The following is a 15700-nucleotide window of genomic DNA, read 5'->3' as shown; positions in this document are numbered from 1 at the left end:
CATGCAGGGACTCATACGGGGTCTCTGGTCTGGCTCCCCACACAAGAACATAGGATAGAGTGAGGCCAAAAAGGAACACCCACGGAGCCATAGGTAGGGGAGTCATACCGCTATAGTCTCACTGGAGGCTGGATTCACACGATGTGCGACCTGCTGTAAACTGCTCTCTGGGGCTCTGTCCCCACAGCAGCCTCCCAACAAAAGACTGGATCCTTTGCCCAGTTTCCTGAACTGAGGCACATCTCAGACCTGGAACCCATGACTTGAAGGTGATTCCAGGTTCCTATGAGGAGGGACTCTCCAAGGTGACAGCAAGTGCAGTGATTCTTCTGGCCTTCCGCAAAGAGCCATTTGGCAACTGACTCGGGTAAGTGTACATAGGGAAGCAGAAACCCCCCAGTAGTTCATATGGGACCTAGTGTGTCAGTTGTCATCATCTCTGGGGATCAAAAGCATCATCCTGGCTCCCCTTTTCTTGAAGGGGTACCTGGCGGTGGGGCCAGGTAACAAACAGATACCTGTTCCCGGTCATGCAAAGGGAGGTATTATTGGTCCACAGATCCAAACTGTGGTCATTTCACATTTCCCAGATTTGTAACCATAATAGAAAAATTTTTTTAATTAAATTTATTGGGGTGACAATGTTTAGTAAAATACATCATCTATATATCACATTATGTGTTCATCACCCACTATCAGTTCTCCTTCCATTACCATATATTTGGCACCATTTACCCTGTTCTACCATCCTTCTCCCGCCTTACCCTCTGGTGACCTCTAAACTGTTGTCTGTATCTATGATTGTTTCATTGTTTGTTTGTCTTGTTCCTTTGTTGCTTGCAGTTTTGTATCGCACATTTGAGTGAAGTCATACGGTTCTCAACTTTTTCTGTCTGACTTATTTTGCTTAGCATAATAATCTCTAGATTCATCCATGTTGTCGCAAATGGCCCTATTTCATCTTTTCTTATGGCAGAGTAGTATTACATTGTGGTATATACCACATCTTCTTTACCCAATCATCTACCAAAGGACACTTTGGTTGTTTCCATGTCTTGGTTACCATTAATAATGCTGCAGTGAACATTGGAGTAAATATATTTTTACGGATCAATGTTTTCAGAATTTTTGGGTAGTTCTCCAGGAGAATAAATGCTGGTTCATATGGCAATTCTATTCCTAATTTTTTGAGGAACCTCTATACTCTTCTCTATAGTGGCTGTACCAATTTACATTCCCACCAACAGTGTATGAGGGTTCCTTTTTCTCCACAGCCTTTCCAAAGAAAATCTTTGTAATTAGTGAATCACTTGTGATCTGAGGGCTACCATAGTAGGGAAATTTAAGTACAATCATCTCCAACTGTCTTCCCTTTCTGTAAATGGAATGTTAAAATAGTATATTATCATTGATAAAACGACAGACGAGTATGAATCTTAAAAGCCTAAAGGATGCCCGGGCATGATAATGTACCCTACAGTCATTTAATAACAGTGGTCTGAAGACTTTCTGTAAAAGGGTAGCTACTAAATATTTTAGGGTATGCAGGCCACAGGCTCTGCAACTACTCACCTCTGCTGCTGTCGCAGGAAAGAAGCCATAGACGATACATGAATGAATGAGTGTGGCTGGACCTGCCACTAGCATCCAATGACCATGCAGAATCTATGACACTAGTTGTATCTGAGGTAGGAAAAGGTGCCATGTGGACTTCATGACATCTTAATTAAAGAATCACATCACAGACCCATAGGGTCAGAAGCAAGGCCATGCCCATTTCAGCAGGGACATCCACACCATTTAAAGAGCCTCTTGGTAAAGTACTAGGGCCTGGTATAGATGAGGCGTCTGGCTATGAGATATCAGAGTGCCCACCATGAGCGTCATCAGGTTGGATAGGCCCAGTGGTCATAAGAAAGAAGTGATTTTTCATTCATTGAAATAATCAAGATCACGGGGAACAAATAAGGTGCAGAAGCAGGCCCTGATCTTGACACCAGAAATGTTATACCAGCAAGAGCCTCAGGTCACACCTATGGCTTCATTCAGGGTCTCAAAGGCCCCCTTGGACCAGGAATCCAGTCTTCAAAAGGAGAGGAGAAATGGCCCATACCTGTGGGACCACATCATTTCACATTCACTCCACCCAGAAGTCACAGGCAGGACAGGGCTTGTTTCTGGATTTCAACACACAGAGGAGGCTCCCTGCTCAATGATTCCCTAGTGGGCACCCATATCTGGGACACCCTGTATACCCTAAATCTTGGGTCAGCAGTCTAGGAAAGTGTACATGTCTGGTTTCCCTATTCGTTTGCATGTTGTTTGGCTCTTTTGCACTGGAAGGTGAAGGTGTGCAGTGCATCCAGAGGCACTGAATGTCCTGCAAATCACAACACTCACTATCGCCCTTTGTAGAAAAGGTTTGCAGCCTCCTGCCTAAATCTATGACCTTTATGTGCTGCTGCTTCCACAGTGGGTAGAAAAGGAGGGTTTGGGCCAAAGAGTAGAGTGAGAGTGCCTGTCCTTACCATCATTCCCAAGGTCATACTTTGGAAATTGTGCTTCCTCTCCCTCCTACTCTAGGTTCCCTGGGCCAGGTGCAGAGGCTTTTACTGAGGTGAGTCCTCAGGAAAGGGGGATGAGGTACCACTGGTGGAGGAAGTGATTAGGGTCACTTCACAGGTGGGAAGATGTTAGAACACTGGAGTATTTGAACACCAACGAACTGGGGAATAAAACATGGTGAGCTGGGGTGGGGAGCAGTGAGAGTGGTGAGGGGAAGTGGCTGAGATGTGTCTGGTGAAGTGAACCCTGGGGCTGCAGGTCAGGTGATCTCCTGGCAGAGCCTGCCAGGAAGTTCAAGGGTGCAGGGCAGTGTGGATGATGCAGGGTTTGTGTGGGCAAGTCATTTGAGCAGAGTAGGCAAAGGGGTTGTTTGTGGGTGACTGTGGACTGAGACCCTGGGGGTGCCCCCTACCCTGACTCCTTGGTTCCCAACAGTCTGGGCTCCCATGTCCCCAGAAGTGAGGTGGAGGCAAGGAAGGAGGGGAGGTGGTGGTGGTGGTGTTGTTGGAGGTGTCAGAGTGCAGCGCGGGGTGAGAGCGCTGGGAAGACGGGTGGCGGCCCCCAGACAGGAAGAAGCATATCGGCGGCGACCGCAGATAGCCGCACAGACCACACTTACCAGCCAACTTTGCCGAAGGACAGGGAGCGCCGGAGACAGGGAGCGCACAGGCGCGATAGCAGCGGGGAGAGGCCGGCTGGCCGGGCCCGACGAAGGTTGCGTCAGAAATGCCGGCACGCCCTATCTCCACTGCCTCTCCCGGTCTCTCCGGTTGTGCTTTTTCCGAAGTTCGCGCAGGAGCAAAGCGTGAGGAGGAACACTTTCTCTGCTTTCTGCGCAGCCACGCATCCCGGGCTCCGTCGCTTTGCCCTCCAGCTTCAGGTGGTGATGGTGGTGGTGAAACCTGCGGGCTCCAAGTTTGTCTTCCTGGTCCTTCTGTTGCGGGACTGCACCTGGGCAGCGCACTGTTTCTGGGCGCGCGGCGGTGAGTTGGGGGCGTTGCGGTGAGGGGGTAGGAGGGAAGCAGGAGCGGATGGGGGGCATTAAGACCGGGGATGGGGACTTGGTGCTCACCGGGGTTCGCGAACGGTCCCCCGGGCGCCGCCGTCCCGTCCTCAATCCTCTCCAAGGGCTCGTTTCAGCCTCGCGGTTTACGGGGCCGGTTGTCGCCATCCCGGCAAGAAATGGGACCCAAACGAGGCGGTTGGGAGAAAAAGTGATGTTGGGCAAATTAGGGGGTGGGGAGGGAGCTCAACAGGGAGAAGAAGGGAGGGAGAGAGGGCGCAGCAGGACACTCTGCTGAAGCACCCACCCCCCAGCCCGCGCTTCTGGGAGTGGGAGCATGAGTCACCGACTCACGGTGTCAGCGCGGGCATTTCCGCAGGGTCGGGCGTACAAGAATAAACATATGCCCCTACTGTGCACACACAGCTTTCCCACACAAACCCTTCATCATTCCCAGTGCCGTCCACCCTTGAACTGAGCGGGTTCCGCCCGCTGATCACCCAGCCTTGCAGCCGCAGGCTCTCCTTGCTGTCTACTTCCCCTCAGGACTGCTCCCCAGAGAGCTGTCTTATTACCCAGTTCTATGGGGTTTGAAGAACTCCAGTGCTGCCAACACCTCCCACGGGTGAAGTGACCCTAACCACTTCCTCCACCAAGTGGCACCTTATCCCCCTTTCCTGAGGACTCACCTCAGCAAAAGCCTCTGCACCTGGCCCAGGGAACCTAGAGTAGGAGGGACAGGAAGCACACTTTCCCAAAGTTCACGCTGACATTGATGGCAAGGAAGTGATCTCACGCCATCCACCCTTAGGTCCCAAGCCCATATTTTCTACCTGCTGAGGAAGCAGCAGCATTTAAGGCTCACTCATTACACAGTAGCAAAGGGCAGGCAGATAGTGAATGTGATTTTTTCCAGCCCTTTAGGTGCCTGTCTCTGGAGGAGTGCACTACACACCTCCACCTTCTAGTGCAAAAGCAGCCAAAGACAACATGCAAATGAATGGGGGCAAGATTTATACTTTCCTACACCACTGACCCCATATTTAAGGTATACAAGGTGTCCAGATATGAGTGTCCCAGCCCCCTAGAGAATCACCTCTCAGGGAGTCTCCACTGTATGAGGAAGAACCAGGATGCCCTGTCCTGCCTGTGTTTTCTGGGTGGAGAGAATGTGAGAGAATGTGGGTCCCACAGGTATGGGCCACTGCCTCCCTCCTTTCTGTAGGCTGGATTCCTTGATCCCAGGGGGCCTTTGAGACACTGCATGAAGCCATAGGTGTGACCTGAGGGTCCTGCTGGTGCAACATTTCTGGTGTCAAGATCAGGGCCAGCTGCTTCTGCATCTCATTTGTTCCCTGTGACCTTGATTTCAATGCCTCAAAAATGACTTTTTTTTTTTTTTTTTATAATGACAACCGGGCCTATCTGATCTGATGACCCTCATGGTGGGCACTCTGATATCTCGTAGCCAGACGCCTCATCGCTACCAGGCCCTAGTACTTTACCAAGAGGCTCTTTAAATGGTGTGGATGTCCCTGCTGCAAGGGGCATGACCTTACTTCTGACCCTATGGATCTGTGATGTGATTCTCCCATTAAGATGCCATGAAGTCCACATGGCACCTTTTCCTACCTCAGATACTCCTAGTATCATAGATCCTGCATGGTCATTGGGCGCTAGTGGCAGGTCCAGCCACATTCATTCATTCATGTATCGTCTATGGCTTCTTTCCTGCTACAACAGCAGGGGTGAGCAGTCGCAGAGCCTGCAGTCTGCAGACCCTAAAACATTTAGTAGCTAGACTTTTACATAGTGTCTTCAGACCACACTGTTATTAAATGGTTACAGGGTTGGTAGGGATCATGCGCCTGTATCCTTTAGGCTTTGACGGTTCATATTCATGACTGTCATTTTAATACAGGATAAAATAGTCTTTTAACGTTCCATTTACAGAATGCAAAGATAGATTGAGAAGATTGTATTTAAATTTCACTACTATTGTAGCCCTCAGCTCACAAGTGATTTTCTAATTACAAAGAGTTTCCATTCTTGTTACAAATCTGGGGCATGTGAAATAACCACTGTGTGGATCTATGGACCAATAACACCTCTGTGCATAGGACCCGGGACAGGTGTCTGTTTATTACCAGGCCCTACCGCCAGGCATCCCTCAAGAAACGGGGAGCCAGGGTGATGCTTCTGATCCCCAGGGATGATGACAACTCACACACTAGGTCCCATATGAACTACTGGGGGGTTTCTGTCCCCATGTACACTTAACCAAGTCAATTGCATATGGCTCTTTGCAGAAGGCCGGAAGAATCACTGCACTTGCTGTCACCTTGGAGGATCCTTCCTCATTGTAACCTGGCATCCCCTTCTAGTAATGGGTTCCAGGTCTGAGATGTGCCTCAGTTTAGGAAACTGGGCAAAGGATCCAGTCTTTTGTTGGGAGGCTGTTTTAGCCTCCTAGTTATTTACCTTGTGTTTTGTCTTTGTTTTGATCACTTAAACGAAGCAGGAAGTATCCAGGTTGGTGCTCATGCCTTTTGCCTGTACGGTCACCCTGGTCTATGAGCCATAGTCACTGCTGTCTGTGGTTGAGGCCCTGGCTGGATTTCTGACATTTCAATCATTTTGATCATCGTGCCTACTTTGCTCCTGACATAGAGCATTTTTACCTGGCATCCATTATTTCAACATTTTCCATCCCCATTACTACTAGAAGCCATTTTGAGAAACACCAACTCCTACCACCATCCTGACCTTCAACAAAGGTCACTATTGAGCGTTTTGAGAATTCTGGAGTTCTCTTCACCCATGCTTTGCTCCTAGGCTTGATAAACAAGAGTTTCTCTTTAGGCTTTCCCATGGAGCATGGTTGACTGGACACTTGTCTGCCTTTTCATATTATAGCCTCTCTGGCATATTCACTTCTCTGAGCCATTTGATCCTTTCCTTCACCATCTGCCTCAGAGTTCTGCCTTTTCTGTAATATTTTATGCAGTGTTGCCAGGCCTTTTTCCAAGCTTGCATGACCCATCTTGTTATCAGGTCAGCACCACCTCCTGGGACTGTGCTAAGTCCTGTGACCCATGATTTTCAGTGATGGCTTCTCCAACTTTGGGATCTGTCCATGTCCTCACACATCCTCACCATGATACAGCTTCCCCAGGAGCAGCTTCCTATATGCTGTCCATTTCCCCTCAGGACACTGGGCTCATTTCTGACAATCTTCTGGCATCTAGGCCTTTCTTCCAAAGCCACCTGCCACGTCCCTGCAGTGGTGATAGGCTGACTCATGCTGGGTGTTGGCCTGATCGACAGAGGGGACATATCTGGGGATGTGTGGTTTTTTACCAAGCAGAGAACTCCTGGTCCTCCTCAAGCAAGGGAGGGGCACTAGCCTTCTACTGATGAAGGGAGGGGTCAGTCCTTGGTCTACCAGCACAGCCAGGGGGATTCTTTGCTGTCTCAGAGATCATGGAGGGGGTGCCTTGGGACTTTTATTTCCAACCCCACCCTGTGTTTTTTTCCTTCACAGATGCTCACTCTCTTCACTATGATTTTGATGTCACTACTAATAGACAACCATGGTGTAAAGTTCAAGGCCAGGTGGATAAAAACAATTTTCTTTTTTATGACTGTGGCAGCAAGAAGGTTATATGTATGACTTCCCTGAGAGAGGATGTTAATGCCACAAAAGTCTGGAATGAACAGACTGATACGCTGTGTCACGTGGGGGACTTGCTCAAACAGCGACTGCCTGACATCAAACTGGAGAAATACCTAGACAGTGGTAAGTTGGAAAAGTCCAAATGCAGGAGAGAATAGATTGTGGGGTTTTCTGCATTTATTGTATTCATGTGAAAAAGAAAGTGGGTATTGGTTCTTCCCAAGTAACCCAGCAAAAAAGTCAGGGAGACCAGGATCAGATAGAAGAGTCCAGGTGAGACAGACACCAGGTGGGGGCCAAGGACCTGTCAAGACCAGAGGCTGACCTCTTTCCCATGGGGCTGTGGGGTAGTTCCTCTCACCCTGCAGGTCAGGATGACGTGTGAGTGTAAAGCCAATGGACGCGCCAGAGCATCCTGGGAGTTCAGCTTCAATGGACAGAGATACCTTCTCTTTGACTCAGAGACCAGAAGGTATACAGCAGATCATCCTGAAGGCAAACCGATAAAAGAGAAGTGGGAGGATGACAAGGAATTGACAGATTATTTCGCAAAGATCTCAATGGGAGACTGCCAGGAATGGCTTCCAGTCTTGGTGCACTGGAAGAAACGGGTAGACACAACAGGTAAGAGAGAAAGCAGGAATGAAGTGGTTGTTCTCTTGAGATGAGATCGATCTACCCTTGTGTGAGTGTGTTGAGTATGTGTGTGTATGTGTGAGTGTGTGGTTTGAAAAAGGATCCATCCTCAGTGAGTCTTCCTGGGAGCATAATAGCCATAGGTGTGTTCTGCCATGCTTCCTTTCCCTTCGCACCTCGTGACGTCTCTTCCTCACTGCACATATCTTTGGTCATTCACAGTGGATTTCTTGCTGGCCCCAAACACGAGGGCATCATTCTGTTTCCAGAACTTTTTCTTGTACTGCTCCCTCTCCTTACCATCACTTTTCCTTTTCACCTGGTGTATTTCTGTAAATTCTTCAATAGCACCTCAACTATCAGCTCCTGAGAGGCCTTCTCTACCATCTTCCTCATGTGTCAACTCCTCTTCTGTCACAGCAGCAGTGACTGGTCATATTGTAACTCTTGCTTCCCCCATCAGCTGTATGAGTCCCTGGAGGACAGGGCACACCCCTTCTTCCCTTCCTGCCTCATGTCCTTTCATACTATGTTTCCCGGAAAAATAAGACCTAGCTGGACAATTGGCTCTAATGCATCTTTTGGAGCAAAAATTGATATCAGGCCCAGTCTTATATTATATTATGTTAGATAAGACCTGGTCTTATATTGTCGTAAAATAAGATCAGGTCTTATATTAATTTTTGCTCCAAAAGACACATCAGAGCTGATTGTCCAGCTATGTCTTATTTTCAGGGAAACATTGTAGCAGCTGCCATTTAGTAGGTGAGAAACTGTCTGCATTGCAGTATTACCCGGGGTAGTAGGAGCTGAGGGGATGTCTCCCCATTTTGGTGCCTGGACAAGGGCTGTCATGCTTGTGTTTCCATTGCAGCCCCCACAACAATGGTCCCAAACACAGCTCCACCAAACAAGGCCACAGCCACAGCCCATTCCAAGGCCTCGACCATCACGCCTATTGGTTGGATCCTCCCTCTCTTCCTTACCTGCTGGATCATAATGTATGTCCTTTAGGTCACAAGGTATGTCCTTTAAAGTAACAAGTACTAATGGCTTGTGAGTGGGAATGAGGGGCAGATGGCCTGGAGTGAGGATGGGGAAGGGTGAATTCCCAGCCCGACTCCTTCGACCTCACTTAACCTTTTCATCATGGACATGAGACAGGAGAATAACACCTCATATCGCCTGATGGCAATCATTGGGACAGCTCAGCCTTGAGTTCTGGCATCTCCTCACTGTCAGTGCCAGTGGAAAGGGAGGGGCCCACACTAAGGCTCAAGGTCTTTAGTCATTTCAGTCCTGAATCAGATTCTCTGTTTGGGAGAGCCTGTTTGGGTTCAGTGTGGGTGGTGTGGGGACAGCAGGGACGAGTGTGTGTGTGTGCGTGAGCGCTTCAGTGTCTCCTGCAAACCAGGACACTTTCCAAATCACCACAATAGATTCCACATCAATACTATACTGCTATCGCATCCACAAACCCCATTCATGTTTCAACACTTGTTCCGATAATGTCCTTTAGACTCAAATCAAATGATGGATTTAGGTATTTCTCATGTCCTCTATGCTAAATATGTGGGTTATGTTTTTTTTATCTGACCCTTTTAATTTTTAAATGTATGTAGAGAGATTTATGTGGCCACTGTTATTATGTGTTGACCAGAAGTCTTCAACTGTATGTTGAAAGGTTTAAACAATTTCCATCTGGCATTTTGGTTGTTTCATTTTTGATACTTCAGATTATTTTTCCCAAAGTAGGGAGAAACAGAAATATTTTAACAACACTGAAAAATACGTTCGACTTCTGTAGGAAATCTTATTGTTCATTTTTTGCAAAGATATATGACACTAGAATAAACAACCAGATACCAACATGCGTTTTGGCCTTGTTTACCAGCCTGGGAACAACACTGGGACTTCTGTGTAGTAGGCTAAACCCTCATCCCCTGTTGGGATGTGGTGAGATAGACGTGGAAGGAGTGATACAATTCTTATTCCTACTAAAAATGTTAGGACTCCTGTTTTCCATCTCCCGTGCACCTCTTCTTACAGAGATACTGACATTTTGTCACTGTGATGTGACGGGCCAGCCGCCACGAGTCGATCAGTACCTGAATGGGGGAGTGGGAATGAAATAAAAGACACACACAAATGCTAATGCGGCCGGTCTTCAGTCATGCTGAAGCCCTGAGTTTATTATCTCTAACCAATATATACAGTTTGAGTACGTGCAGTTAAACGAAGAAGATATGCATTATCTCAGTGAAAGTAAATCTTTCCAGCTTCAACCTTACTTTGACATAGAAGATACAAGGTCACTGAAACTCACAAAAGTAAATATCTCAAGGAGACAGAACCTACCAATTGTCCAGAAAGCCCTTAGTCTTCTGTGTCTGGGAACTGGCCGTTTCCACCACATTCCTCAGCAGCCGTTAGGCGCCTCTCAGATAAGGCAGAGACAATGTTATGGGGGCAGAAACCGAGCCAGTCTGCAAGGTTCAGGGTTGCAAGAAACCATGGCTCCCCACACTGTGATGGGTGTGTCAGGGTATCCCATTGTTCTTTTGCTTTATCTTGATGCTATGGAACACATTCAATCTTTTCACAGTCTTATTCACCATCTGTGAATAGCCCAAAGCATTCACCCAAATTTAGGAGAATTAGAATTATTATTTATTTGTAGGAGTTCATTATTTATTCTGGATAGCGATCCTTTTGAACAACTTTGAGAAGTAGAGATACTTTTGTGGTCAAGACTTACTTCTCACCGAAAAGAGGAGTGTGTGTCTGAGGGGTTTCACAGGAAAGTCACTGCTGGGGTGGAGGAACGGGGTGAAATCAGAAAGATTGTCATTGCTTAAGTCCCGGAATATTTGCGTCCAGAGTATTAGGATAATGTTTAAAAACAACACATGATGCCGATTAACTTAAGAGTGATCCTTAAAATCACTGTGCCCACAAGAAATCTGGCAGAATCACTGATAATATTTACTCCATAACATTGAAGAATAGTGAAATGCCCTGAATTCTCTACTGGGTTAGAAAACAAAACTCCAAAGTAATTAAGATTTTAGAATACAGACGTATTTATATAAGTATCATTATAAGGTAATAAGTTCCTAAAGGAAACAGTCATAAACGTAACTCATTCTGTTTAAAATAGAGTGCAGTTGGCCTTGCCTGCACCTGCCCTGAGCCAGCGGTTCTCCATGCACACTCCATCCAGTGAGACGTGCCACCCACGGACCAAGCTGACATGGGCAGAGCGATGGTAGCCAGACTGGACTGGGACAGCTGCTTCTGGAGCTGCTCCTACCCACGCAGATTTCTTCAAACCAAACAACTGCTGTAACACCTTCAAGTAACCCCTCCCACAACACCTCCACTGCCCCAAGTCCAGCGAATGCCACCACCAAGGCAAGGGGCGCTGCTCCGCAGTCAGCAGCCGGTCTCTTCCTGATCTCGGTCTCCCTCCCACATCTCTACTGTTAAGACTCTCAGACCAAGACACATCTGTACTTCCCCGTCTTCTGAACGCAATCCAGATGGCGTCCAGACATCCAGTGCGATAAGGAAAAACAGGTCTTCGTCGAATCTACTAATTCCACAGCTTGTTTTATTGACACAGAAAATGTCGAGGATCTCAGATTTCATTGGTTGGAAGAGCATGGGCGGGGCTTGACTACGTGATTGCCAATATTAAATCTACTGGAGCTTCATGTACAAGATGAAGAGAGACACATCCAAAATGAGTTAAGAGATGATTTCCTTAAATGTGGCTTAAGCAGTATGGACAGATAAAACTACCTTGAAAATGAATAGATTGTATCTTATCTAGCGCTAGAGGATGGGATTTGGAGCAGATTCAGTTTTCGTTTGGTTCATTAAAGCTATATGACCATAAAACCGTTAGGTAATGTGAAAAGCTTCCGTGATTCTATTTGCATGCACATTCGAAGGAACTTCCAGGTGTTCATGCAAAACCTCAGGGTATGTTTCACAGCACTAATGCCAATGTAACTCTGGATCGAGTTTTACATTGTTAAGCTATCACTGTTCTCTTGGGAACTGAACTCTTTCCTTTGGACATTGCACTTGACTTTTTATACAGTTATTGACATGTGCCAGAGCAATGATGGATTGGAATGCACCCCAAATCCAAGCCTAATGAGTAATTTATGCTTGTGTACTTATCACTTATTCCAATTCAAGAGCACCAGATTCATTTAGCTAAACTAATTCCAAAGAGTAGAAGTACACTGACGTCAACTAATTTTAAAATCCTTTTTATTTCTGCATACGTTGCATACTTTTTATAATTTTAAAAATAGTATGTTTTGAATGTAAAATTGACAAATCTTAAACTCGAAAAGGCAAATATGTGATGAGCCAAAACTGTAAATCAGGTATTTGAGATGTGAAGACTGGAAGCTTACCTAAGTGAAATTCAGAAAAACTTTTATAGTCTCTCTGTATATACTTTAAACAAACAAACAACAAAACAAAACAAAACTATGAATCAGAATAGCCACATTTGGAGCACTTTCTGTTATCGTTCAATATGTTGGGATAGAACCTGATCCTAAGCCTAATGTGGCTTGATTCTGGAAAGTAAATCTTTTCACAACTGCCTTGATGCACAAAACCTTTTAAAAAATAGACACTCCCTAAAGTCTTTTGTTCGTATAGTCACACACTGATACTTAGATGTTCCAGTATCTAATATGGCCACGGTGGTCTTGGTAACACATCACATTTTTTCCATTTTCAGAATCCTACACAGGAACACTATATCCAACAGATCTTAAGCTCCTGTGTGTGTGAACGAACATTCTCTTTGGTTTCATATCTGAATGCAGTACATCTATTTTGGACTATATATTGTGTTTGCATATGTCTGCTTTGATTCATAGTAACTTCTCATGTTATAGAATTGATTTGCATTGAACACAAACTGTAAATAAAAAGAAATGGCCAAAAGTGCAAACAAAATAATAAAATAACATAAAATAAGTTTGTTTCTGATGACACAGAAAGAATTCCTGTCGTATCCAGCATGACAAGAGTTGTGGGAAGCGAGGAGGATGGCACAGGTTAAGAAAGACAGTAGACAAGAATAGAGTGCAAGTGGGGCAAAGGGACTGCAGCCTCAAGGACTGAACCCCAAGTCAGGCCAACACATGGCTTTTATTAGTTAGGTGTGGAAGTAAAAGAAGTAAAGCTTGTCAATCTCAAGATCGGTGAATCCCATGCATTACAATAGGAAACTGATTTAAGCCCATCACCCTTGTCTACAGGCAGCTGAACCATAAGTCCCAGAATAAGTACTTCCCCAAGGGACAAAACCTTTATGCATATGAATAGATGGAGAGCACATCATTGAGTCACTTCCCCTGCAGGTTGTGGGGAGGAATGCAGCCACAGAGGCAGAGGCTCTCCTAAGCCGGGGGAAGGTGGGGGGCTGTGCCGACCTCTATAGTTGTGTCTGGCTTGGGTTGCACCCCGCCACCGTGGGGAGTCGTACCCGTCTTTGACTAGCCAGCCATCTTTCTGGGGCCAAACAGGGAGACATAATGTATAAGCACAAAGGTGAAGCAAAGTCCCTGAAAGGATCCATCTCACAGACTCTCCTTTCTTTAGGGGCAGGTAAGAGGAGACAGACGGGTAGGCTGCTGCGTGGCAATAATATGTGTGTGTGTGTATGTGTGTGTGTGTATGTGTGTGTGTGTATGTGTATACACACACACACAAACAGAGAGGGTATCAAAAAATGTATACACATTTTAAGAAAGAAAAACTGTATTAATATTGTAATAGCCACTATATACTGATAACAAAAGATGAATACCAGTCACATTTGATTTTTGCACTTACAAGAGGTGCTCAAAGTAGATACCATCAGTGTCCAGACACTTCTGATTATGGTGAACCCCTGCTTGAGCAACATCGACCAAAGTGTCCACTTTCATACATTTTTTTGTACCCTCTGTATGTAGTTAGCAAGATCATGTCCACAAACAAACACACGATGTATATGATTTTCCACAAACAAAAGAGATGGAAAATGGTCTCTTTGTTGATATTTCTTATTCTAGCAATTAAAGTTTAAAAGAAGGAATTTCATCCCTCAGAACCAAGAAAAGTGGCATAATATGTTTTTAAAAAATCATTAAATAAGATAATCAACAAATGCAATGAAGAAGATGAGATGTATACACTGTGTCATCATGATCAGATGGTGGTATAAAATGAATAGGTCGTCCAAAGGCCTCCAACCAAAGGGCAGACTCGCTGAGATCGACACACTATCCTGGGCTTCCTGGTAGCATCGTCAGCCTGCAGAAAAGAACAAGTGATGGTCCTAGTGGCTGAGGATATCCAGGGTCGGTTCTCCTGGGGTTACCGCACCCCAATCACTCCCCATCTTGAGCCCTCCACTCACAAAGTCATGTATTACCCTGCACCTGCCACCCCTGCCCTGGGACCAGCAGCCTGTAGCAACCTTTACTTCCCTTTGCGCATAGAGAGTCAGCTCCAGTCCCTGCTCTAGAGCTCTTGGGCTCAGGACTAAAGCGAGTAATGAATCATCTGCTCCCCTCACTCAGGTCCTGAGCCACTGAGGGGCCCCTGCCTTGAGCAGAGGTGACTGAGCGAAATACGTCACTAACATAAATCACTGATTCTGCCTGTGATGGGAGAGCCTAAGACCTGGTGGGAGGTTTGATGGAGAGGAGGCCCTGTATCCTGACACCTCTAGCCTGGGGAGGGTAACAGACAAGCATCCTTCTTTTCCCTTGCCTACCACCCTCTTAGCTAAAGTACACAGAGCTCTCAGTATGACAGTCCCAGCCCTGCGCCATCCACCCCGGTCAGGCTCAGCTGTAAGAAACAGCAGCTCAGCCCCACCTATCTCCCCAGTCACCTCTGCTCAAGGCAGGGGCCCCTCAGTGGCTCAGGATCTGAGTCTGCAGGAGGCTGGCTGTCAGGTGATTGCACAGGGCTCAGACAGGAATCCCAGGTGTGCACGGAGAACTGCCTTCCTTCTAACCTCGTCCTGTACAGTCCCTACTGTTTGCTTTCTGCATTATCTGCTGTCCCCGAAGCCACTTTCTGTGGGGACACAGCCCTGAACTCTACCCATTTGAGTTAGGTCTGAAAGGCCTTCCCTCCCTCTTCCTGGAATGAGACCCCGGTCCCTCTCCTCTTAGCCCCCTGGATGATCCCCCCTTACCTTGGACACATCACATGGAGCCACCATGCTGCTCTCACCCGAATGTGAGTGCTGCCCACGCCATGTGTCCCTGCTGTCCCCACACCACCCACACTGGACCCAAACAGACTCTCCCAAACAGAGAATCCGTGTCAGGACTGAAATGGCTCAAGACCTTAAGCATTAGTGTGGGCCCCTCCCTTTCCACTGGCACTAACAGTGAGAAGATATCAGAATTCAAGGCTGAGCTGTCCCAATGATTGCTATCAGGCAACACGAGGTGTTATTCTCCTGTCTCATATCCATGATGAGAGGTTCAGTGAGGGGGCAGGGGTCGAGCTGGGAATTCACCCTTCCCCATCCTCACTCCAGGCCATCTGCCCCTCATTCCCACTCATAAGCCATTAGTACTTGTTACTTTAAAGGACATACCTTGTGACCTAAAGGACATACATTATGATCCAGCAGGTAAGGAAGAGAGGGAGGATCCAGCCAACAGGCGTGATGGTCGAGGCCTTGGAATGGGCTGTGGCTGCGGCCTTGTTTGGTGGGGCTGTGTTTGGGACCATTGTTGTGGGGGCTGCAATGGAAACACAAGCATGACAGCCCTTGT

General features: G+C 46.7%; 2 protein-coding genes across 4 annotated transcripts in view; one reads left to right on the top strand and one right to left on the bottom strand.

Moving 5' to 3' along the window:
* Positions 1-2849: 2849 nt before the first annotated feature.
* Positions 2850-11704, top strand: LOC109455393 (UL16-binding protein 3-like). Its single transcript, XM_088795401.1, has 5 exons — positions 2850-3548; positions 7113-7367; positions 7596-7868; positions 8755-8902; positions 11041-11704. The coding sequence occupies exons 1-4, from the start codon at positions 3452-3454 to the stop codon at positions 8892-8894; spliced, it is 765 nt and encodes a 254-aa protein (XP_088651527.1). The 5' UTR covers positions 2850-3451; the 3' UTR covers positions 8895-8902; positions 11041-11704.
* Positions 11705-12994: 1290 nt separating this feature from the next.
* The window catches only part of LOC109455392 (UL16-binding protein 3-like), a 77835-nt gene continuing 75129 nt past the window's right edge, over positions 12995-15700 (bottom strand). For 2 of the 3 annotated variants that reach the window (XM_088795400.1, XM_088795399.1), the window contains exons 4-5: positions 15541-15667; positions 12995-14213 (exon numbers count right to left, since the gene is read on the bottom strand). In XM_088795400.1, coding sequence (XP_088651526.1) covers positions 14183-14213; positions 15541-15667 — 158 coding nt within the window. In that variant the 3' untranslated portion in view covers positions 12995-14182. Of the gene's footprint in view, positions 14214-15519; positions 15668-15700 lie in introns of all 3 variants that reach the window. The other variant, XM_074333700.2, reaches the window with a different exon arrangement.

Source organism: Rhinolophus sinicus, chromosome 2, assembly GCF_057876585.1.
Source record: "Rhinolophus sinicus isolate RSI-liver-muscle chromosome 2, RSI-T2T, whole genome shotgun sequence".
In the NCBI taxonomy this organism is placed as follows: Eukaryota; Metazoa; Chordata; class Mammalia; order Chiroptera; family Rhinolophidae; genus Rhinolophus; species Rhinolophus sinicus.
Note: the sequence above shows the minus strand (reverse complement) of the source record. Positions and strands in the feature narration are given on the sequence as shown.